This window comes from Aspergillus fijiensis, assembly GCF_003184825.1.
Source record: "Aspergillus fijiensis CBS 313.89 unplaced genomic scaffold BO72scaffold_55, whole genome shotgun sequence".
Taxonomy (NCBI): Eukaryota; Fungi; Ascomycota; class Eurotiomycetes; order Eurotiales; family Aspergillaceae; genus Aspergillus; species Aspergillus fijiensis.
The window spans coordinates 207056-229322 of NW_024469031.1; the positions used below are offsets into that span (position 1 = coordinate 207056).

General features: G+C 52.8%; 8 protein-coding genes across 8 annotated transcripts; 3 read left to right on the plus strand and 5 right to left on the minus strand.

Annotated features, from left to right (window-relative positions):
* Positions 1 to 92: 92 nt before the first annotated feature.
* On the minus strand, positions 93 to 3286 carry BO72DRAFT_451371 (thioredoxin domain-containing protein). Its single transcript, XM_040945468.1, has 4 exons — positions 2900 to 3286; positions 2727 to 2844; positions 1157 to 2662; positions 93 to 1103 (listed from the first exon to the last, which is right to left on the minus strand). The coding sequence occupies exons 1-4, from the start codon at positions 2984 to 2986 to the stop codon at positions 439 to 441; spliced, it is 2376 nt and encodes a 791-aa protein (XP_040797848.1). The 5' UTR covers positions 2987 to 3286; the 3' UTR covers positions 93 to 438.
* A 234-nt stretch (positions 3287 to 3520) lies between these two features.
* BO72DRAFT_451373 (WD40 repeat domain-containing protein) lies at positions 3521 to 4983 on the minus strand. Its single transcript, XM_040945469.1, has 4 exons — positions 4843 to 4983; positions 4612 to 4777; positions 3872 to 4537; positions 3521 to 3808 (listed from the first exon to the last, which is right to left on the minus strand). The coding sequence occupies exons 1-4, from the start codon at positions 4881 to 4883 to the stop codon at positions 3554 to 3556; spliced, it is 1128 nt and encodes a 375-aa protein (XP_040797849.1). The 5' UTR covers positions 4884 to 4983; the 3' UTR covers positions 3521 to 3553.
* A 322-nt stretch (positions 4984 to 5305) lies between these two features.
* BO72DRAFT_499729 (putative G2/M phase checkpoint control protein Sum2) lies at positions 5306 to 7436 on the plus strand (the record flags this gene model as incomplete). The annotated part of the gene is made up of 4 exons (XM_040948862.1): positions 5306 to 5328; positions 5401 to 5436; positions 5557 to 5800; positions 6048 to 7436. The coding sequence occupies 4 exons, from the start codon at positions 5306 to 5308 to the stop codon at positions 7434 to 7436; spliced, it is 1692 nt and encodes a 563-aa protein (XP_040797850.1).
* Positions 7437 to 7553: 117 nt separating this feature from the next.
* On the plus strand, positions 7554 to 8008 carry BO72DRAFT_226396 (uncharacterized protein). The gene has a single exon (XM_040939813.1). It carries the CDS (start codon positions 7672 to 7674, stop codon positions 7918 to 7920), a length of 249 nt encoding a protein of 82 aa, XP_040797851.1. The 5' UTR covers positions 7554 to 7671; the 3' UTR covers positions 7921 to 8008.
* An 89-nt stretch (positions 8009 to 8097) lies between these two features.
* On the plus strand, positions 8098 to 10284 carry BO72DRAFT_451375 (uncharacterized protein). Its single transcript, XM_040945470.1, has 6 exons — positions 8098 to 8724; positions 8800 to 8882; positions 8981 to 9125; positions 9229 to 9264; positions 9332 to 9950; positions 10109 to 10284. Exons 1-6 carry the CDS (start codon positions 8497 to 8499, stop codon positions 10147 to 10149), a joined length of 1152 nt encoding a protein of 383 aa, XP_040797852.1. The 5' UTR covers positions 8098 to 8496; the 3' UTR covers positions 10150 to 10284.
* BO72DRAFT_451378 (putative nuclear RNA binding protein) lies at positions 10276 to 13407 on the minus strand. Its single transcript, XM_040945471.1, has 2 exons — positions 13134 to 13407; positions 10276 to 12881 (listed from the first exon to the last, which is right to left on the minus strand). Exons 1-2 carry the CDS (start codon positions 13167 to 13169, stop codon positions 10560 to 10562), a joined length of 2358 nt encoding a protein of 785 aa, XP_040797853.1. The 5' UTR covers positions 13170 to 13407; the 3' UTR covers positions 10276 to 10559.
* Positions 13408 to 14260: 853 nt separating this feature from the next.
* On the minus strand, positions 14261 to 16446 carry veA (sexual development activator VeA). Its single transcript, XM_040939814.1, has 3 exons — positions 16228 to 16446; positions 15955 to 16130; positions 14261 to 15884 (listed from the first exon to the last, which is right to left on the minus strand). The coding sequence occupies exons 2-3, from the start codon at positions 16100 to 16102 to the stop codon at positions 14350 to 14352; spliced, it is 1683 nt and encodes a 560-aa protein (XP_040797854.1). The 5' UTR covers positions 16103 to 16130; positions 16228 to 16446; the 3' UTR covers positions 14261 to 14349.
* A 4944-nt stretch (positions 16447 to 21390) lies between these two features.
* On the minus strand, positions 21391 to 21881 carry BO72DRAFT_451382 (uncharacterized protein). The gene has a single exon (XM_040945472.1). The coding sequence runs from the start codon at positions 21756 to 21758 to the stop codon at positions 21576 to 21578; it is 183 nt and encodes a 60-aa protein (XP_040797855.1). The 5' UTR covers positions 21759 to 21881; the 3' UTR covers positions 21391 to 21575.
* Between the last annotated feature and the right edge of the window lie 386 nt (positions 21882 to 22267).

Genomic DNA, 22267 nt, shown 5'->3' on the forward strand with positions numbered 1-22267 from the left:
CCCTCGCCTCGCCTCCGAAGCACCCCACGTCGCGTTCGCCGCGGGCGCCCCGGAAAGATTCCCATTGGCTTGAGCATTTTTGAAAGTGGATTCTTCGCGTTTGATACAAATGACCTCCTAATTTGTACCAAGGGATGAGCGGTGACCTGACCGGGCTGGCTGGGTGTTGAGCTGGTGCTTTGATTGATTAGAAGGAGAACTATCTCTTGGCAGGAACAGGAACAGGAACGGGCTTGAACAGCGCTAACGACATAGACCAGACTGAATTACCAACACGAACACCTTGATTCCACGGAATGAACAACCTTATCTTGCAGCTATGTGGTAAAAATGCAAGCTTGACCTTCCCAGGCGGAAAAAAAAACCAGATGCAAGAGAAGAAAAAGATATTCCTTTGGTCATTTATCCTTTGTTCAATCGAGAGAAAGAGACTAGGGGTCAGAGATCTACTATCGTGCAGCGGCCCGTCTCGCAGACCATGAGATGATTCTTCGCCGGGTGGGTCGGCCGCAACTCTTTGTACAGGGGGTTGCGCGTCCGCAGCCAGAAAGACTGGTTTCCTACAAAATCTCCCAGATGAGAGGGTCTGATATCCACAAGCGAGACGGTCGTGGTAGCCGTCGATAGTGTTGGGCCGGCCTCGGCGCGGAGCTTCTTTACCAGGAGATCACGGGCGGCAATCGGTTCGTCAGCTTTGCTGGTGGTGGTGGTGTCGTTAGATGATGCTTGTTGTGTGCTGCTGCTGCTTGGTCCTGGTGGTATGGCTGCTGTGCTGAATACACCCGTGATGTTCCGCGTTCCCGTCTCCAAGCCGACGATGGCGTCTAGGAGTCCTACGAAAAGGAATGGGTGCTGCAGAATCTCCACTGAGAACGAGCGGCAGGTCTGGCGGGCTAGGGTACGATACCCCTCCTCCTCAAAGAGGCTCGCGAGGCGCAGCAGATTGCGCGCAATGACGCCGTTGATGGATGGGGTGGCTGACTCGGTCCCGGTTTTCAAGCGTAGGAGAGGACCGGGAGTGCCTGGGGTCATGGTTGAGGGGGTGCTATAGTAACCTGCGGGTGTGGAGCCAACGTGTGCGAGGAAGTTGTCGTTAAGATAGTCTTATTGATGTGTTAGCAAGCCAGGTTATTTTCAACATTTACTAGGCACTCACTCTGCAGCTGGTCGGCGAATTGCAAAAAGCTGTCGTCGAAAGTCGCCTCGTACATATCCAACAGTCCACTTACCAAGTACGCATAATCATCAGCGAAGCCAGGGGTAGTCCCCCGAGCCCCGTCGCGGTAGATGCGCCATAGCTGTCCCGTTGACTTGTCAAACAAGTTTTCCTTGATGAAGTTGATTGCCTTGGCTGCCGCCTCCCTACACTGTGCTGCCTTCGTATTTTCAATTTCTTCGAATAGTGCACTGCACTTGGCGAGTGCCCCGATGGCAAGTCCATTCCAGGCAACAATGACCTTGTCGTCCAAGTCCGGACGTACGCGAGTCCTCTCCCTGTAGTCGCACAGCTTCTGCTTTGCAGACTTGATAATCCTGACCACCTCGTCTTCTCCGAGACCAAATTCTTTGGCCAATTTGCTAGGCGTCACTTTGACCGATAGCACGTTCTGGTTCATAAATTCATCATGTGGGTCGTTCTCGGGCGGGATGTTGCCATCCGGCAGAACACCCCAGTGACGAGCACAGACCCCAGCATCTCGCTGACCAAGTACCTGAGTCAGCTCTTTCAACGTCCATACATAGAATGCGCCTTCACGCTTCTCGGTGTCATTGGGCGTCGGGAGACTGTCTGCATCTTCTGAGGAGTGGAAAGCGCCTGCTGGTGACTGGATCGGAGCCGATGTGAGATAGCTGACCAGGTCGTACACAGCCCCAAGTAACTCAGGATTATGAGTGATCTTGAATGCGTCTACGAAGACGTCCAAAAGCTGTGCTTGGTCGTACAGCATCTTCTCGAAGTGAGGTAATCCCCAGTTTGGAGTGACACTGTACCGCGCAAAACCGTGCCCGATATGGTCTCGAATTCCTCCACGCGCCATGCTAATAAGCGTATTGACTGCCATGGAGGTCGCCCGCTCACACTCGTCCTTCCCGACAATGTCCGACACCGCAGTTGGATAGATCCCCAGGCGCAGCAAAAAGGCCAAATTGGAGGGTGTGGGGAATTTAGGAGCCGTAGAAAATCCTCCATGTACAGGATCGTATCGCGAAACGAAATGCTGATAGGCCTCCTCCAGAAGCTCAATGTCCAGGTCTTCATCCGCTTGCCGATCGCCTTGGTAAGAATGTGTGCCCTCCTCGGCGAATTCGCGAAGCTGTTTGGTAATTTCCTTCGCACTCTCGAGACACCTCTGCTGTTGTGTCTGCCAGACATCCCGGAGCTTTTCGAGGATTTCGACAAATCCGATCGTCTCGTTTCCTGTCAGGCTGGAGGAGTTGGGGCCGGGCCAGTAAGTCCCGCCAAAAACAGGTTCAAGATCTGGAGTAAGAAAAACATTCAAGGGCCAGCCGCCCGATCCGGTGGTTGCCTGGACATAATTCATGTAGACATCGTCGACATCGGGTCGCTCCTCTCTGTCCACCTTGATTGGGATGAACGACTCGTTCAGCACTGAAGCCACTTCGTGGGACATGAAAGACTCCTTTTCCATAACATGGCACCCTAATGCCGGTAATTAATTCCGAGAATCAATGCGACCAAGTATCAAGGGGAAAGGCAGGCTTACAATGACATGCCGAATACCCGATGCTCAGGAAGATCAGCCGATTATGGCGTCTGGCCAACTCGATGGCTTCTGTGTCCCACAGCTGCCATGCTACTGGATTGTTCATATGCGCCCGCACCTATTAATACGTCAGTGAGAACAGACGGGGTTCGATTTGCGGGGATTCGACGGACGTAAGGTGATTTGCTGTCCCGCAGTCGATTGACGAGCTTCGGTCCTGCGTCGGCCAGATTATGATGCATGCCTGATGGGGCAGCCATGTTGAGGCCGTAAGACATTCACGTGGTCCTAAGCCTTTCAGCCAGTCGATAGTTCGTCGAGATCTCGCACAAGATAGGCAGCCTGCTTGCGATGCGCGCGTGGGTTAGAAAGCAGCTACAGGCAGCCGATAAGGTATCACCACTTGGCCGTTGTATCGGGGCTAAAAGATGGCAGGGAACTAGCGGGGAGTAAGAGAGTGAGTGACAAACCAGCTGCAAGCGATCTAATCCAGAGAACCAGCAATATCCAACGATCGATCGAAGAGTAAAGGTAACGGAGTGATTCGGCAGACAGACAGGCAAGCGGCGGATGAGGGGGGAGGGGAAAGAGGGAGGAAACGCATGTGCCCGCGTTACTAGTCAGTTTAGTAACATCACTAGTCCGCCTGGCCCGCATCCGGGAGATCGTCGCCCGTGCGTCATGGACTCGCCCCTGCATGGTCACGTGGATGGTAGTCACACCTCGGCATTCTACGTGAGACCGTACGCTACGGGCTGATTCTACTGATTATCGCTTGGAAGTACGAGTATGGTCGTGACGGTCATTTATGAATTCTTGGAGTAGTCTCAGTCCTCGCCCATAAGCTCGGCCAGCTCCCGCTCCTCCTCTTCCGTAAGCATCGACCCGGGGTTGGTGGGCTGCTCTTCATCCTCGGTCGAGGTCTTTTGTGCCATGGCTACTGCCGTCTGAAGCTCATCGGGCTTCAGAGACCACTGTCGGATAGTGGCATCAATACTGACACTGACAACTGTTGCACCCACGAGTACTAGCCCTGTCACTTCTTCGTAATGTCCAGAGAAGGTATGGTAGAGTTGTCCGGTCTGTTTCGTTGCGGTTAGCAGAAGTCCAGTCAACGCAGCAATCGTAGAGGAGTATAGACCTACCGATCGATTCCATACGCGGACCTCTTCATCACGGCACGCTGTGACCACCCACCCACCTTGCTCATAAACCACCACATCACGAACATAGTCGGGATGATCCAGGGTTGTGTTGGGTTTCCAGCCTTCATCTCGACTCAAGCACTTGGTGGTCTTGTCGGCTGAAGCAGTCCACAAATCGGCATCCTGGTCGAAGAACAGTTTGTGCACGTTGGTCTCGTGAGCCAGGATTGCAGCGGTACCGGTTTGATCTTGGCTGCCCTTAGAGATGTCGAATTGGCGAATCTCTCTGTCGCTTCCGGCACTGAATACAATCGGCTCTGGGCTATCCGAGTCCAGCGAGATGGGATCAAAGGCCAAATTTTGAATCCCCTTGGCGTGGCCCTTCAGCACGGCCAATCGTTGCCCAGTCGCGATGTCGAAAACTATTATTTGCGCATCGGCGCCACCCGAAACCAGAACATCTTGCCCACGTAGTCTCGTGCTGATGACGGACCGGACAAAATCCGTGTGGCCTTCATATCGCAGCTTGCGTTCCTTTGTAGTTGCATCCCAACTCCAAACCGTCTTATCCCAGCACCCAGCGAATAACAGGCGACCATTGGGTGAAAAGCATAAGCTCGTAATCGGTGCGGTTGGTCCCTTGTAGATGGCTGCGGTTTCTCCGGTCTAACACAGATACCAAGGACAGATCCCCATAATTTAGCCACAGTCCTCGCAAAACGGCTGTGCTGTGCACCTACTTCGAGTATGACCTTGCGCACTGTTCCACCACTCTGAGCCACGAAGACAGCGTTTGCGTTTAAGGGATCAGCAGCGACGGCCAGAATCTTGCTCTGGAGCCGAATAGGGTTTCCGTTGGTATTTTGTGACTTGGCATCCTTGCGTTTTTGCTCATCAAGGGAAGCTCTGCAGCCGGAAGGAATCAGCGAGGAGCATGCGAACTGCAGCTGGGCAGCGATAAGGAAACGAACGTAGTCTGAAAGAAGTCATCGCGATGGCTCGATTGCGCCATTGTGAAGCTTGTGAAAGGTATCAGATGAGAGGAAGACACTGGTTGTAATCAATTGAGTTTTTGTGATTGTGATCATCATCATCATCATCATCACCGAGTCCCGACCCACGGTATCATGACTAAGCTCCAGCAAGCAACCAACTTTCGGTCCCGTCCCCGCCCTCACGTGGTTCCTTTTGGGCAAAACTGGCGAAGGAACTGCGCGGTGAGCTTCTCACGCTCACCGGAGCCCCAACTCTTCCCACCCACAAAACCGGCTTCTTCCGTCTTTCGATTTCGACCTTTCCTCTTCCTCCTTCCTTTCACTTCTCTTCCCTTCTCTCTCTTCCCCAATTTTCCTATATCTTCACCTCTCCCTCTTTCTTCCCCTTGTTCCCTTCTCTCTTTTTCTGCGCGTCAATCGCGCAACTCTCCCTCTCAGCATGGATATGAACCATTTAATAGGGTCAGTCTTCTATGCCTACCTACTGGTGTGATCCTGGGTTTGTGCGGCTAGGCGGGAGTTAACACCTGGCAGTCAGCGGTTCAACCTGATCTCCAAGAGTGACATTCGGTATGTGCCACCTTTCCAACCCTTCTGAAGCTTCCTGCTTCGGCTTCAGCTCCGTGCTCGCGTCCATTGCCCTCGGAGTCATTGCCAATGACTGTTCGTGCTGACAGCTTCCCCCGCTAGCTACGTTGGAACCTTGCATGAGATCAACCCTGAAGCGTCCACAATAGCTCTGGAGAATGTCGTCTCTTTTGGAACTGAGGGCCGTCGAGGCAACCCAGCTGAAGAGATCGCCCCGTCTGCCAGTGTTTATGAATACATTGTCTTCCGGGGCAGCGACGTAAAAGACATTAGCGTAGCGGAGGACAAGAAGGAAAATGCACCATCTGAGCCTCCTCAGGTCCCTGATGATCCTGCCATCCTGGGGGTAAGTTTGCTCACCACACTCTCCACTCTCCCCGCCCCTCGTCACCTCTGGTGTTGGTGTCCATTGGACACTCGATCTTATGATGAAATATTTCGGATGTAAACTCACAGACCTGTTCTGAATGCGCAAAACCGTGTGGATTTTTCCGTTGCCTTCCTTCTGACAAGATCAAAACACCTTACTCTTGGCCTTTGCACAAGAAAACACTTCTCTGTGATGCAAGATACTAACGTGTCAATTGGTGTAGAGCATGTCTCGTCCTGGTCCAGGTCCTCAAGGCATTCCTCCTCACTCCCAAGCACAGCAACCTCCTCGTCCAGCTCCTGGTTATCCCCAGCAACCTCAGTTCCAGGGCTTCTACCCTCCCTATGGGCAGCGCTTTGGGGCTCCTGGTTTCCCTCCTGGGCCCGGATTCCCTAATATGCCGTACGGAGCTCCTCCCCCAGGATGGTACCCTCCCCCGGGTCAAGGATTCCCTCAAGGACCAGGCCAGTTTCCCCCTCATCAGATGCCTATTGGACCCCCTGGTCAACACCAGACCCCTCCGCCACAGCGTCAGGGGGCGCCTGGTGCGGGCCCTGTAAACGTTCCTAAAGCCACCTCCGAGCTTCCCGTTGGTGAACGGCCCTCCAGTAAGCCCGCCAGCCGGAATGCCACGCCTGCACCTGCTGCTGGTCAGAACCCTCCTCCACCCCCTGTTGAATCGAAACCTTCCGTAACGGAAGCCGTACAAGCCTCCAGTATTCCCGCGGCGGCGGCGGCGCTTCCGGTTGCATCCAAGATACCACCCACCGGACCCAGGAGCGGACGTGTGCAGCCGGCCATCCCGATTGCTACGCACTCTAAGCCGCCAGTCCCAGCTGTAGGCCCTTACCCCGGTGCTGGTGTGGGAAACAATGTGTCGCAAGGTACTGCTGCTCAGGCGGCCATTACTGAAGCCACTCGTGCTGCCACTGCTGCTGTTGCGGCTGCCATGGCTAAATTGCCCCAACCCAGTGCACAGAAGGCTCCGGGTCATGGCGATACGTCTGTGGACGCCGTGGCAAAGCAGCTCGCTGAGATGAAGCCTTACGAGGGAAACCGGGCTCCTCGCGGCGGTCACCCGCACCCACGGGGAGGACGTGGTGGTCACCGCGCTCCTTATCAGGGCCAGGCGAAGAAGGTTGAGGTTCCTGACACCGACTACGACTTCGAGACCGCGAATGCCAAGTTCAACAAGCAGGATCTGGTGAAGGAGGCTATCGCCACTGGCTCACCGGTGCATGAAGCCGAGGCTGCTTTCCCTGAGGGCGAGGACGAATATACCGATAAGCCTAGTGCGGATAACGTCAATTCGTACAACCGGGCTACCTCCTTCTTTGACAACATCTCGAGTGAGGCTCGTGACCGGGAAGAGGGTACTGGTGCTCGTGCCGGTGGTCGTGAGTGGCGCGGTGAGGAGGAGAAGCGGAACATCGAGACCTTTGGCCAGGGCAGCGTCGATGGATATCGGGGCAGCTATCGGGGCCGTGGCAGAGGAAGAGGCTACGGCCGTGGCCGCGGAGGTTATGGTCGTGGATACAACTCTCGTGGCCGTGGCGGTCTCCGTGGTGGTCGCAATGCTCCTCAGTCCACCGGTGTGCCTACGCAGATTTGAATCGTCCCTTTGGTTTTGTCTTTTCATGACTGTCAAGCAGCAGTTCATTGTATCATGCGCTTAGCGATTATTGTTGCTATTCTTTTCTCTGAGGAGTGGTTTATGTCCGTCCACGACTACTTTTTTTGTTTCTCCTGATATCCCTGGCGTCTGATGGAGCATCCAATGAATACATACATGGTCTTGACGTGCAGAAGGTCATGGCTTTCGATTGTGATTGGGATCCTTATGGGTTATGGTGGATTTGGTGAAATATGTGCTGGGATGGCTACTGTTACATCTGGGGTCAAATTTGGCGTTCTTCATACTCATGCATGAGCAGGTCTCGAACTCTCATTGCAGCGATCTTCTGGACGGGGGAAGTCTGTTAATATTGTGTTTGATATCGTCACCTCACATGGACCAATGTCTGAGGTCCTGGATATGTCGCTTGGCTGCTCCAGTCTCTCTGTTGTGGATGTGGATTACGTCGGACAATGATTGAGCGTGGACCATCTTTGTATCATACTATGAGACATTATCCTTGATGATGAAATCAAAAGACCGAAAAAGGAGGCCTTCTGGCCTACCAAGCAGTTTTCCTTGAGTAGTCTCGTGACGAGTACTTCCTTCGCTTGTAGATGCACGGATAATCCGGCCAACTTCCCCTCACCGGCCTTCCATGCTCCCTGACATCAACGGTAAAGATTCACTCTCCCCCACCCCACCATGCGTCAGTATTAATCTTAGAATTGGTATTATCAAAGCTTCACCGCGGGGATGGTCAATTCTCATTCGTGTTCCTCCGCCTGAAGATTGTGTTTCATTCGGCAATGTCCCCCTCACGAGCCGTCCATATGCCTCGGCCAAGAACGCTCGTCATACCCGAAAGAAGCAGTGATGTGGAGTAGCCGTGAGAAGCACTCATAAATGGGGGACAGTTCCAGTCCATTCGAAGGGTCACGGGTATAATGGGGCTTCAAGTCTTGCCGGTTCCACACGTTCAACTCACCGTGAGCCACGGTCAGTCGATTCCAGCAAGCGGGGAAAACTATATATACGGTAGCGCAACACTACCGCCATGGGGTATATCAATGAACGACTGAAAAAGGTTTCGGAGATCATTTCGCCAACAACCTCTGCCGCAGGTGATTGTACTACCAACATGACTACTACTTCTGAGCGTGTCCAAGTTCCGGATCAGCTTCCTTGGGATCCGAATTGCACGCGGTTCCCCACGCGCAAGGAACTGCCTAAGATCCCCGGGGCTCCGAAGGATGCGGCATGGGTTTGGGGGAAGGATGATCAGGTATTGTACTGTTGCGGTTTCGTCTTCGGGGAGAATGCACCTCGAATTTCCTAGCTGACCTTGTCTACTTGGTAGCTCGGACGGTTGAATCTGCTGACGCCGGCTCGGGTCAAAGCTGCTGCTGCGGAGATCAAGCTGGGGGAGATGATTCGACTTGAGTGAGTTTTGTTGAATCAGTGGCTATTGTCTCGTCTCGTAGAGGGCGTAGTTACAAACTACGTGGCTTTGTTGTGCAGAGAAGCTGATGCAGCAACAGTCTCCCATTGCATATCCCCGAGACCCCGGCCTTCGACCGCGAGCCCTTCCAGCATCATATCAAGGAGCTCGTCGAGGACGTGGTCTACGACGATACCTACACCTTGAACACGCAGAGTGGCACCCAGTGGGATGGATTTCGCCATGTACGTTGCTCTCTCTTACCGGGCTTCTCCATAAAGCTAGAGGCTTGAAATCCAACGATCCTGTCATATATGCTAACCTGTTGATCGATCCCGATGACTATAGTTCGCCCACCTGGACACCAAACTCTTCTACAACGGGGTTCGTACAGTACAGCCCCAAATCAGACACACCACACGCACACATCCAACTAACCAATCCCTCCAAGGCCAAATCCACCGACTTCAAACCTCCCTCCACGACCTCCCCCTCCCCCCACAAATGCAGCATCCACCACCTCTCCACCCACGGCCTCGCCACCCGCGCCATCCTCCTCGACTACCGGCACTACCACAGCACCACGCATCCCGAAAACCCCTACGACCCCTACACCTCCCACCCCATCCCCCTATCGGCCTTACACGCCTGCGCCCGCGCCCAAGGCATTAACCCACTCCCCGCCTCCCAAGGCGGCGACATCCAACCGGGCGACCTCCTCCTCGTCCGCTCCGGCTTCGTCGAGCAGTACCACACCCTGCCAGCCCAGCAACGCACCGCCGCCGCGCGCCGCTCCCACGCCGACCTCCGCTGGGCCGGGATCGCGCAAGACGAGGACGTGCTGACCTGGTTGCATGACTGCTACTTCGCGGCGGTGGCGGGGGATTCGCCGACGTTCGAGTGCTGGCCGCCCACCCGTGATGGCGGGCAAGGCTTCATGCATCAGGAGTTGCTCGCGTGCTGGGGGATGATGATCGGGGAGATGTGGGATTTGGAACGGTTGGCAAGCCGGTGTCGGGAGTTGGGCCGGTGGACCGTCTTTGTGACGAGTGCGCCGGCTATGGTCTTCGGTGAGTTCCTGAGTTCCTCTTTTTCTTTTTTTTTTTTTGCTTGGGTCTTAGTTGGTTGAAAGGGGGGGGGGGGCCGGGGGGTGATTCTTCTGGGGGATGTGGGAGGTAGGAGGTCCACGGTGGGAGATCTTGGCTAACGATATCATGTGTATGTGTAGGAGGTGTTGGATCGCATGCTAATGCTACGGCGATCTTGTAATTTGGGGGTCTGTCCTTGGAATCAAGGGATACTAAAATGAGGTACATGCTTAGCGGATTAGCTATGCACTGAGGGATGATAGTATTTTCTCACTGGGCAATTGACGAAGGAGAAATTCAAGGATTCTTTCATTGGCAGCAGTCATCACGTCGTTACGTTCATTAAAGTAGTACTAGTAGTAGTAAAATGGACATAGGAAAAACGGATATCCTGCCCTTATCTCCATCGCCAAACTAGACGAAAGCAAGGGTCTTTCCATGACTAATCGAACCAGAGGCTCATGTCATGTACTTGTACTGGTGCATGGCAATGACCAGCAGACAATACACCAAGACAAAACATGCAAAACATCAAGCAACGGGGGTATCAACTCCACCGCAACAACCTCACGGCCATAGCTAACAAGCGCCTCAGAAAAAGTCCTCCGGCCATTGGAAGCTGTGCGCACCGCCCGAGCCCGACCGCTTGCCCGCTCCCACGGTCTCAAGCTTCTGCCCCAATGGCGGCTGGGGCTGGGGTTGGGGTTGGGGCTGTGCCTGCGCCTTTTCGCGATCCCGCGCCTCCCGCTTCTTGCCCATCTCCTTCGCCAGCCGTCGGTCTACCTTCGCCGCGGTGGCAGACAGGTTCTTCGGGAGCGGTGGCACAGGCGGGATGTACTCGTAGCGAGCCGACTTCTTTTTACTCGGAGACGAACTGGGACTGGGGCTGGTCATTACCTCCCCGGATGCCAGAGTCGTCGTTATGGCCATCTCGGACTGATCCGCCTTCATCAGCGCGACGCTGCTGCTATACAGCTGCAGCTGAGCCTGCTGATTTTCCTTGTCGTGCTCATCCGCCTTACCCGGACTAGGCAGCATTAGGCTCTCGCCCGCACTGGCTGATCGCAGATCTGGGCGGCCCTTTTTCATCCGCAGGCTAGGCTGAGGCTGGGGGGCACGGTTCCTGGAGTTTGAGGCGCGTCTACGCACCGCCACTGCTGAAGGCGAGCGAGGGTTGCTGGGTGATGATCGGAGGGGGGTGGAGCGTCTGCGGCCGCGTTCCTCGCTGGGAGTATTCGGAGAACGACTGGAAGCAGAATGCTTTCGCTCGACGGAGCCGGGGCTGTCGCCGGGGCCCATTTTCGGCAGTTTGGGCTTACGAGGAGTGGGTGTACCGGCTGTTCCGTAATATTGGCGGCTGTCTGTATGTTGCGTCGATTCAGGCTGGATCTTTTTTAGAGATGCAGGGTCTGGCGACTTGCGTTTGAGTGTGGGACTGTCTGCGGTCAAAGACGATTGGGGCTGGGGATCCTTAGGTGTTCGTGGTGTCATACCATCCTGTTGCTGCTGCGTACCGGTTATAGGCTTGCTTGGCGTGGTTTTCTGCTGCGATTCGACAGGCTCATTCTGGTGAATGTTCTCCGCCAGGGAGAGTAAAGGTGTCGACACGGCTCGAGAGGAAGTCGGGGATGTCGGCTGGCTATTACCGTGCAACAACCGCTCCGATGGGAGCGAGGGAAGTGCGCCGGGGACAAATTTGCGAGAGTATGGTTTGTCGAGAAAGGGAGTCGGTGCCTGCACTTCTTCTTCTTCTTCCTCGTCGCCAACCAAGTCGTGCAGTTCCCGACGCGCCCGTTGTAACTTGAGCTCCAGGTCGCTCACGCGCTTCATCAGCTTGGCCTGTCGCTGAAGCTCTTTACGCGACTTCTGTCGTCGGACTTCTGCGCCCTCCGGCTGTTCCTCGGATGGAAGCTTGTTCGAGTCCAAGCGCTTAATGTATGGAATGCCCAAGGATGACTTGGCCTTGCGCAACTCCTGGAACGAGGATCGAATAGACCCTCCCGACTCGTTCCCTTCTCCCGAGTTCTGTCTCGCATGATGCGCCATGGGCCGGTAAGTCGCTGGCTCTGGGATGGGATTCCAGGACTTGGGAGGAACTCCAGACTCCCCGTCCAAGCTCCGTATATAGCTGCCCTTGACTGTACCCTTGTATCCGGAGCGCTTGAGCTCCGCGTAGGCCCGCTCTGCCTGAGCAAGCGGATCGTCCGGCTGTTTGTTGGCCTCAGCATTGTTTTTCCACCCCCAAGCGCCGAAGGGATTGAAGGCGGAGGCAATCGCCTTTCCAAACCGGAATATGCCCGAGCCCCTTTGCTGGCCCGTACCATTTCCCGCGTGGCGTGTATCATCGCGCAGGAAGATACTCGGTGGCTTCTCGCTCACGCTGTCGCTCATTGTTCCCTCGACGAACCGCGATCGTCGGCCCCGACCGGACGCACCAGCCTGGCGACCGAACCGGCCGGATCCCATTGACGTCCGTGGAGAGATCTTACCCACTGCAGTCTGGAACGGCTTCCGGTGCCCGCCCGTCTTGTTGCTGCTACCTGCAGCCCTTTGGACAGGATGTTGTTGATCATCATTATCTTGCGGCATCGAAGGTTCGCCGCCGTTCTCCAACTGTAAAGGCCACTCATTCGACCGCCGTCGCTTTGCCGAATGAACGGACGGGGATCTACTCTGCACGCGGGAGGGATAATTCGACTCTTCGGCATCGTCAAATCGACCGGAATCGTCCGACTCGGATTCGGATTCATCGGCGGTGGAGTCACCGATGGTGCGCGCAAGTTTGCGACGGGGGCTTTTATGTTGGTGGACCACGTGGGGTTCGGCGCACATGGACTGAAGCGATAGTTCGAGCTGGCGATCGGTCTCGAGCGCGTCAACACCCTTCCCCTCCGGATGTTTATCGATCGAGGCCTGAACGTTGGACAGATTGACAGCGTTAATTTTGATTCAGAGCTTCGTTCAAAACCAGTCCAATCCTGGATGTTTGTGAACGCGACGGCAGAGGTGACACACCCGCTGGCGCAAGGGGAGGTGAAAGCGCGCCACGGGCAGGACAGAAGCTTGAACGGTGCGGGTGGAATAGAAATCATAAGACAGACTGGAAGCAAGAGAGCGGGAGGAAACGGAGGGGGGAGGGGTTTACTTGAGGTACTTGGTACTAACCTCGACCGTGCAGTGTCCATGGGCGCGATCGGCCATCCTAAATGCGCTTGCGTGCTCACAATTCATCCATCCACTTTCGCACCGTCGGTCGGTCGATCGGTCGCTTGGTCGGTCGCTTGCACACCTTCACACTTTACTCTATCGATCCAGAGTCAGATAGGCGCAGGTCCAGTCGATCTTATCTTCTTCCGTCAACAGAGATCCTGGAAGGATATCATCTACTGGGCAAATAACGATAGAAACCCGGGGAAAACCACGCGGGGGCGAGGGGGGAGGGGGAGAGGGGAAGAGAAGTGGAGGAGAGAAAAGAAGCGGTCAGGCAGAGAAGGCAGCGGCGGCGGCGGCAATGACGAGGACGAGCAGAGGACAAAGTGGATTGTTTTTAGCAAGTGACCAACAATGTTGTTTTTATTGTTGTTTACCTCGGGCGTTCCGGGTTTGTTTACATTTGTTTACATTTAAGGTAAGGCAATCAGTCCCTCATGTGCCAAGTCCATCCACACACACCATGTCTGGGATGACAATGCTTCATTTTCCATGGTCCGAGAGGAATGAATGTCTCAATGTCTCAATGTCTCAATGTCTCATCAATTAATTACTAGTAGGCTACCTAGTCCTGTGTTCTGGAATGTAGCATAGCCCCAATGAGATAGATCCCCTCCTGTAAAACTATTGGCATACCACAACTTTCACAAACATCACTAGTTACTTCACTGAATCACTAAGACATGTACATGCAGTACATGGTATCCAAATGGGTAATCGTGGATGATAAATGGATAAATGAATATCTGACAGCGTACTTCTGATGGCTATATTCATTTCTGGCTGGCCTAATGTTTTTTTTTAAAAAAAAAAACGAGATTCAACCTAGCTGACGGGTGACACCATCCCACTTGGCAGTCATAAATAAACAACAACAATAAACATAGGGGGAATATGTATGGTGTGAGATCCAAGGTGGATCATATACAACAACAAAGACAATGTCGACGGAGAAAAAATAAAACTGTGGTATAGACGTCATGTCTGCTGTCATGACATAGAATCGAATTGAACTCCCTCAAAAACCCTTCTCTTTTCGGACCAAATTGCCCTTCCAAAATATTCGTTAAGTTAAAAGAAAATTATAAGTCATCCCGACGGGCCGGTTCGCCAAGACGCCGTCCTATATAAAGAAGTGTTCCCTAAATTTGCGGAAACAGAGAAAGCCCTGCTATAAACTCTGTCCATGATGAATCATTGCCGGAGAGATTTTAGTGACCATCCTGCCGTTGGCTCGCTTGTATGCCAACTCATCCCGGGACAGGCTGTACGATGCCTCCCGTCGGGCATCGGAAAGCCGTCGCTCTATTGGAGGAGTGGGCTCTCGATCAGGGCGCATGCCGTTGTGCAGTGGGCGCTCGGCATGGCCAAAGGATTCTTCGTGCGTTCGCTTGGAAAATGTCGGTCCAGAGTTGGTGTCCCACAATAGCCTTTTGTTCTGGGCTATTTCATGAACAGGACTGGAAGTAGTGTTGTTCTGGGGCCGAGGCATATTGATGGGGATCTCGCCGGAGATCGCACTGATCGGCGGAAGAATGTTGCCGCTGCGTGAGGGGTGAGCTGTCGTGTGCTGAGCGACTACCGGATACATGGGAGGATCGGAAGAACGTGATTCAGTGGGTGACGGCGCTGGATGTAATGGGTCCAACCGAATAGGTGGTAAGTAGATCCGGTGCGCATCTTTCTCATGCTCGGTGCTGGTCGATGGGTTTCTAGAATGCGAGTGCGTCGGATGAGGTGAGTAGGCAGTGGCTGGCACTGACCCGGACGGCGGATTTCTTGGTATCTGAGGTGCGGAATACTGAGCTTGCGTCGACCCGAATGATAGGTGCGATTGATACGTAGGATTCTGCGTTGCAAATGCAGCTGGAGTAACGGGAGAGGGAGTGGATGCTGTAGTTGGAGCTGGAGCATGAGCAATAGGATGCTGGTAGAGTCGCGGGTTCTGGAAACCATATTCGGCCGCAGAAGGACGGCGCGAGGCCTCAGGCCCATAGCCTTGATCAACGGTGCCAATGCTTGTCGACCGTGGGCGCTCGGCTGGAGTCGGATAATTGTCGGGGGTAGAATAGCGATCACGCCGGCTGCTCATCATCCTATCCTCGTCATAATCGTAGTCATCAGATCCCTTGTCTCCGCGACGTCTCATACGGACATCGCGCCGAATACGGACACGGCAGCCCTGCTCCGCAATGATCCGACTCAGATGTGTGCTTTGTGTTAGACCCGGGAACTTCTTCGCGCTGAAGACTGTGAATGGGACTGACACAACCTCGAGGCGAAATTCGAGGAACGACTTTGGTGTCATCGGCTTTAATGGGTTCGTCTTCAACATTGGTGACGGGATCGGCGCTCCCTCGTCCGCATCCTTGCTTTCCTTGGTCTCCTCGTAAAGATGGAAGCTCAGCCGGTAAAGTCCTTCGTGACGCACCGATAAATCCGGGAAGATGAAGAATCCCGCCGGAAAAGGGCGATCAAGATATGCCACTCCTGCTACGGGCACGCCTGTGAGGACGGGGAATGTTGGAGCTGGAGCAAGTCTACCCTGTGCCATTGGACGTGCGTTGTCTAATGTGGCGTAGAGGAAGAAGTTGGCGTTATAAGCGAAGGTGATGTCCGTACAAAGCGTGTCGTCGCTGGGATCCGATTCGAAAATCCGCAACTCAACCACAGGCGGAGGATCAACCGGACGACGGTCGGCAGAAGCTTTCGGAGACCATTTTTGTCAGTCTCTTCACAAACAAACAATCCATATGAAGCGGGTTCAAAGACGTACATTTGGCGCCTGCACCGCATGCTCTTGCCCGCTCGGGTTGTTGCATCACAGTAAGCTTGTATGTAAGCTTCTTCCCCTCACGAGTGATCCGGCTGACGGAGTGCTCCGTCTCATTTACCGGGGGCGATAGAGGAGGTCTAGAAGCCATGGTGAAGCACTGATGCAGATCTGATAGCCTGAGAGAATGTTAGGTGACTGCTTGACTGACATATTCCCAGCGATCTCTGATCGTTGGCGAAAGAGAAGAGAACGAAAGGGAGGACAAAAACTCACTATGAGACAACCATAGATGAAAAAATGCAACCGAACTATGACCAAGTCGGAGACGGGAATACGCGCAGCAACCTTCCGGGTCCCCAAGCTGTATTATTATGTCTTTGATGTAGAGGCTGCTAGTAGCCGATGAAATAGTCACGAGCCGATCCTGCGGTTGAGTGAAACGGAAGAGTGTGGTAGGAGGAGGGGGTGGAGGCGAGAACGGGGGCAAACGAGAGGAATTCGCTGCAGCGACCGAGCCAAGAAGGTTAAGAAGTAGCAAATAAACGTGAAGCGGGCGTCGCAACGGACAAGAAGTAAGAGAATTAAGGAAGGAAGAAAATCGAACTGGGGACAACTGCGAACTGGGCTGGGGGGGGAAACAGATAATAGCCCAGAGCGATTGACCCGTGCGAATTTTCAGGGAGGATAGGAGGGGGGGTAGTGAGTAGTAGAAGGAGGAGGAGGAGGAGGGAAGAGGATGTTCAAGATGGGGATGGAGGAGGAAGATGAAGAAAGAGTGTGACAAGACTAGACCCGACTAGATTTCCACAGAGAGAGGGGGGGAAAGGCAGAGAGAGAGAGGAAGAGTCAGCTGTGTACTGTATGTATGTACTGAAGTAACTAAAACCAAGTAACTAACTAAACTACCTCACAGACATAGTACTAATTTGATTAAGGTAACTAACCAACTAACTGGAACTAAGCAAGCCGCCGAGAGTGAACTAAGGAGGGGAGAACAAGCCGAAATGATAATACGTGGACCTTGGTCACAACTACCCAATCTAACTGACTTAAAAAACAACTTCTACTATGCCAGTGAAGTATGAAGAGAAGAATACCTACTGAGTCTCCGTACTGGCTAATAATATTATTACCCTGCTTTCTGGATCGGGCGGCCCACCTCCGGCTCTTCGGTCTGATGCCCGCAAAGAATGGCGGAAATGGATGGTATCGTATCGTCCCTCATCATCCCAAAAACTCTAATCCTACCCGGGGGGGGGAGCTGCAGAAGAGGAGGTGAAGGTTGGTATTCAGTAACGGAGAGAACGATGATAACAAGAAACTGACAACCTAGAAGTGTCACACTTAGCAGCTAATATTTAATAAAAGATCATTATCTACTTATCAAGTCATGAAAAGCAGGTAACCATACCTCATAGTCTAATCCTGTAAATTAACCAATTGTTCGGGTTCACGGGCAAAAGTTGAAGAAAACCAAATCCGGCACTAGCTGGAGCCGGAGGGGTGGACACTGGGACAAGCTAGACTGGTAGCTGATCCACCGTCTAAGGCAATGGGCTCGATGGCACTTCCACGGGTCTTCATTAATTGTGAATGCGACCGGCCGATGAACTCGCGGAGGGGGCCAAATGGACGAAAGGTGCTGAAAGGTTTCCTCCGTAGAACCTTAATCACAAGGAAAACAAAAAATACTCGATAGAATCAATATTGACAGCTAGAAAAAAAAAAAAAAACCCCTTTACCTCCATCAAAATAATATCAGAAGAATAATATTAATATTGATGTGGTATGAGTAGTATGCGTTGTAACTTAGTGGGGCTGATAGACTTGACTGACTGACTCTGGGGCTTCCGGGGAGGAGAAACCTGGAGGGCCACGGCTGTGATGTCGTAGTTTAGGGTGCTTTAGGGTGCGACCGACCGGACGGAATAACCTCCGGGGCGGATATTGAATCTTCTTCTTAGTCCTTACCACGGTTGAACTTGTAAAGCCCAACTAAAGTTGGTAAGCGTCGCAGCTATTGATCTCGCTAGCTAGGAACAGCTTAGTATCCTGACATCCATGATTGTTCTCTAAGCGATGCGACCTCAATGGACAGGAATCTGTTAGTAGCGGAGGCACTAAGCTGAAAGAGTACTAGAAGAGGTCTCTCAGTGGGCTCTATGCTGGGCTGTGTAATACCCGGTAGTAATACACATACACTGAATCATGAAGGAAATAATGGCAGACAGTAAGTACTAAGTACTATTCTAGTAGGTACGAATATCAAGGCAATTGGACCATCATTCTCGCAAGTGGATTGTACTGAGTAAGGCGATTCTTCCTCTGCTAGGAGCTTGAGACAGCCAGTAAGATGCATGGATAGTCTCCCTCCCCCTGCCCCTTGACACGATGCTTGCGAACTCAAAAGCAAGGTACCGGCTGTCGAAGGCATGGACTTGTTCCTTTACTCATCCCGTTTGGCGCGGTATACTTCCTATCGCTTATACTACTGGTAGACACTCTCTGCAGCTGAGTCGTTGTGCTGACGGGGTGCATGATTGGACATAGAACGTTGGAGGACATGGCCCCTCCGATGGGAAGCTGCTGAAGTTGCCAATGGTCCCGGTAGTACATTGAACCCTGAGGTGTAATCCTTAGGGATATACACTCTCCGCGGTGGGGATGCTGTTGACACTTGACAATCGGCTGCGCGGTCACGGTATTCCAAACAATGAACCTCACCTGCGACAAGTAAGTACCCGAGTGCTACCCATGTTCATTTTGACCACATGGAGGAGCTACAGAAGCCGTGATGGGTCATGAAGTTAGGATTTCCCAGTCCGGCGGATCGGTTGCTTCTCCCAGGTGTTCGGGGCGCAAAATACATGACAACAGGCCAGTGGGGGTGGTCAATGCGCCCTTTCCTGCCATCCTGCAGATGCAACCCCAGCGCCTTGCTTGGCTTAAGTGTTATCACTTGGTTAATCCAGCATACCTGGCATCTCAAACGATTCAGATTATTTTCCTTTAAGTCATTCAGAACTTCTTGTCACCTACTTATCAATGCGATCCATAGATGCTGTTGTGGCCACCTTCGACCCGACCGAGGCTGGGAGGGCAGAATAAAACCGCCGAACTTTACAAGATGGTATCGATACTTACCAAGATAGTAGTTCAGCAGGTGGCACCACCACACAAGGGTATTTTTTGCCTTTGAGCTATCGTTGCAGCCTGCATACGCAATTCGCACGGCGAGCCAATCATTTATCGAATGGAGACAATTATAATCTTCAAACCTGGGATTTGAGGAGATCCGTCATTAGGGTACCGAACGCAAACTTGAATAAATAGCATTATGAGCAGGGTTTGCTGAACACTTGCAAACCCAATCTATCGATGCATTCAATGATACATACACACTCTGTTCCTCCCTCGTCCCTCTTTCATAATTTTGGAACTATTTGCGATCACGAAGAATCTTAGTCATGGTGGCCCTGGCTTACTGTTGGTTTATTACTGGCACTAGGAAATCACCGAATGGAACCATTATTACCGGCCGAACCCAGGAGATAAAACCTTAATTGTGTGAGCGGAAAAGCAAATCTGGCACCGATCGAGGTACTGCTGATCACTACTTAACTAAGTAGGAGTCGGGATTTGAAAACCCATCAGCACCGCCTCCAGAATAAAATTGGATGGTCGGATCTGCAGCGGGCGGGTGGCCCTGAGGCAGCAAAAGCGTTTAGGCCCTCAGGCTGATGCGGCACATCTCCGGGGGTCGGGAAAAAGTACGACCACTAAATCCTTTAAAAAAAGAAAAAAAAGTATGAGTGAATCAGTAAGGTACTGTACAGCCCGGCACAGTCACACTACATGACTACTGGGCCACTGGCATACCATACCTTAGCAGTTACTGGCTTGGTACGGGTGGTCCCTGCGCCTGACTTTTCCGTCTCTGGCCAGTGCCGACCGGACATGATCCATGATCCCTGCTTCTTGATCCATGGTCTCTCACCTTTGATCCTTGATCCATGCCATGGTCCTTCAGGCAATTTACGCTCTTATAGTCTAGCCCTGCACAATGGAGCCAACCATACATCACGCCCCACTTTTCTCCTTCAGAGTTCGGGATGCAGGCATCGGCTCGAGGCTCCATCATCTTACTCATTACTGGGTAGCCCACAGAGGGAAACGCCCAAGAGTCGGACTCTCGTGCCACTCTCCGTACGGAGTACGTACCCAAATGAAGGCGGCGGCTGAGTGGAATAGTGGAAACGCTGGAAAAGTTTCAATCCGCCCCACTTGAACGGTCCGCACCGAATAGAGCGGCCCCATCTCAACTACTGGCACTGCTGCTCCGCCCCGGCCTTCGAGACACTCACTTTTCCGAGCTGGCTGCACACACTGAGCACTCAAGTACTTAGGTACCCGATGTGATCAATATCCACAGGACAGTTGTCATATGGGTGCAGAGTCATTTAACATGGCAGTCTACCCAAAAGACCAGATTCTCTCGCTTGGAGGAAGTAAACTAAACGTACCTTGTAAGTTGCGTATATCACATCATCACAAACCAGCGTCTGTTTGGACCCACTCTGATTGCAGAATAACGATGAATGATTCCTCGTGTGTCTGACTTCTTGATACTGCTTAGGCGCTTAGACACTCAGGCAAATGCCAGTTCCGTCCGGAGCTGTCGTCTAGAAAGGGGCTTGCCCCGGACGATCGTGATGCCATCCTGTCAGTGCTCGAAGACGCGCCGTGAGGATCGACTTCAGGGGCCACCATCCCCTTGAAGACTTAGGAGAGCCCTGATAGAGCCAGAGACTAGTAGTCCACACTCCGTAGATCCCGAATAAATGCAGCCTACGTGCTCAGTACAGCTTCTGGGTGTCTTCTCGATCAGCTCTGGATTACGAATTCGGGTCTATCACACTTTCCGAGGCATTCGATGGCGTTTGAACGATCAGGGAGGATCTCCGTGCCGTATCCGATCGTCACTTAGCATACGTGAATCATATCTTTCACCGACGACCGGAGTAGGGGGTTACAGAAAGCAAACGTCTTATGCAGTTGCTCAGCACCCTGTTTACCCCTTCTTTACCCGAATGAATTTTGATAGTCCTGTTTTAAGTTTATGACTCCAGCAATTCGCTTAGAACTATCCTGCGAGAGATCGTCCAGTAACCAGAGTGTCGGGTCTTGCCAACATGGAATCCCCCGTCAACTTGCATAGGCTATGTGTATGCTAGTCGATTTCCAGCACTTGGGGAGGTAAGGTAGGGGTCTAATAATCATGGAGTCATCAGGCGCACAAAGCGAAACGATCGTACGGAATCCTCCAATCGCTTTTCATGATCGGGATGATCAGGTAGTGACCACCCTGGCATCGATTCGTCTCATGATGCTGTCACCAGAGATGGAGGCCGTGACTGACCAGCTAGCCATTTCCATGAAAATTCTCTCCCCAGATCGCCTATCCGATCCCATGATCTTACATCCTTCCCTCGCAAGTTAATTCATCCTTTGCGCCTGTCTTCAAATATTTCCCGAGCGGCCATAATCGGCCCAGAACTATAGGCAAGCTCTCCGAAGCGAGTAAGCCCGCAACTCAGAGGGTCACGTATCCTTATCACCGATCAACCCCAGGCTTCTCTCCGGCGATTGGGTACTGCAAATAGAGTGCTGTATGCACATCCCGTGGACTTGAGACGCAATTGGCCTGTGGCACATGTCCGATTTCCTCCAAAAGGCCTGAGTGACCTCCAGCCTGTGCGACCGCGAAGGCGCTGCTGCTGTGCTGCCACTGACGCGACCATCATTCGTTATAGAGGCCACCGTCCAGAAATTTACCTTCTGCGACACCGCAAGCTTCCTTTCAGCGGCCGCTCGTCACTGTTGCGGACAGTGCGAATGCTACCAGACCGCAAAAGGATGTAGGGGAGGGTTCTAGTCTATTGGGGGGGGGGGGGCCTTATTCACTCGCCATACAGCATAAAACATGCACATCGGCAAAGCGGCATCGATACTGTAGGGAGCCGGTTTTTGCTCTCGTTTGCCCCAAATAAAGAATCTACCTAAGCATTGTCCGTTCAGAGCATCAACTACTGCAGCTTATTCACACTCGATGCAAACTCGCGCAGATCTTCGTCAATTGAAGACAACAAAAAGAGAAAACCTTTCATGGCGAGCGGTAGCGCTCATATTGGTCTAAATCATGACGTACAAAAATAGCTGGCTGATCCTAATAAGCAACGCTGCGTACGGGGTCGATAGTCCAGATATTAGACCAAGATACTCCGTACAGGACAGTTGAAATCCCCTAGCTTAT

What these genes read in the sequence shown, in the direction of transcription:
- BO72DRAFT_451371 (XM_040945468.1), bottom strand. Translation starts at nt 2,986, where the DNA reads ATGGCTGCCCCATCAGGCATGCATCATAATCTGGCCGACGCAGGACCG. An exon ending in GGGACAGCAAATCACCTTAC is followed by an intron (nt 2,845 to 2,899) that starts GTCCGTCGAATC and finishes ACGTATTAATAG; the next exon opens with GTGCGGGCGCATATGAACAA. An exon ending in CGGGTATTCGGCATGTCATT is followed by an intron (nt 2,663 to 2,726) that starts GTAAGCCTGCCT and finishes TACCGGCATTAG; the next exon opens with GGTGCCATGTTATGGAAAAG.
- BO72DRAFT_451375 (XM_040945470.1), top strand. Translation starts at nt 8,497, where the DNA reads ATGGGGTATATCAATGAACGACTGAAAAAGGTTTCGGAGATCATTTCG. An exon ending in AGTGGGATGGATTTCGCCAT is followed by an intron (nt 9,126 to 9,228) that starts GTACGTTGCTCT and finishes CGATGACTATAG; the next exon opens with TTCGCCCACCTGGACACCAA. An exon ending in CCAAACTCTTCTACAACGGG is followed by an intron (nt 9,265 to 9,331) that starts GTTCGTACAGTA and finishes AATCCCTCCAAG; the next exon opens with GCCAAATCCACCGACTTCAA.
- BO72DRAFT_451378 (XM_040945471.1), bottom strand. Translation starts at nt 13,169, where the DNA reads ATGGCCGATCGCGCCCATGGACACTGCACGGTCGAG. An exon ending in ATGGACACTGCACGGTCGAG is followed by an intron (nt 12,882 to 13,133) that starts GTTAGTACCAAG and finishes TCCAACGTTCAG; the next exon opens with GCCTCGATCGATAAACATCC.
- BO72DRAFT_451373 (XM_040945469.1), bottom strand. Translation starts at nt 4,883, where the DNA reads ATGGCGCAATCGAGCCATCGCGATGACTTCTTTCAGACTAC. An exon ending in GATGACTTCTTTCAGACTAC is followed by an intron (nt 4,778 to 4,842) that starts GTTCGTTTCCTT and finishes TTCCGGCTGCAG; the next exon opens with AGCTTCCCTTGATGAGCAAA. An exon ending in TCCGCGTATGGAATCGATCG is followed by an intron (nt 3,809 to 3,871) that starts GTAGGTCTATAC and finishes GCAACGAAACAG; the next exon opens with ACCGGACAACTCTACCATAC.
- BO72DRAFT_226396 (XM_040939813.1), top strand. Translation starts at nt 7,672, where the DNA reads ATGGTGGATTTGGTGAAATATGTGCTGGGATGGCTACTGTTACATCTG.
- veA (XM_040939814.1), bottom strand. Translation starts at nt 16,102, where the DNA reads ATGGCTTCTAGACCTCCTCTATCGCCCCCGGTAAATGAGACGGAGCAC. An exon ending in ATGCGGTGCAGGCGCCAAAT is followed by an intron (nt 15,885 to 15,954) that starts GTACGTCTTTGA and finishes GGTCTCCGAAAG; the next exon opens with CTTCTGCCGACCGTCGTCCG.
- BO72DRAFT_451382 (XM_040945472.1), bottom strand. Translation starts at nt 21,758, where the DNA reads ATGATGGTCGCGTCAGTGGCAGCACAGCAGCAGCGCCTTCGCGGTCGC.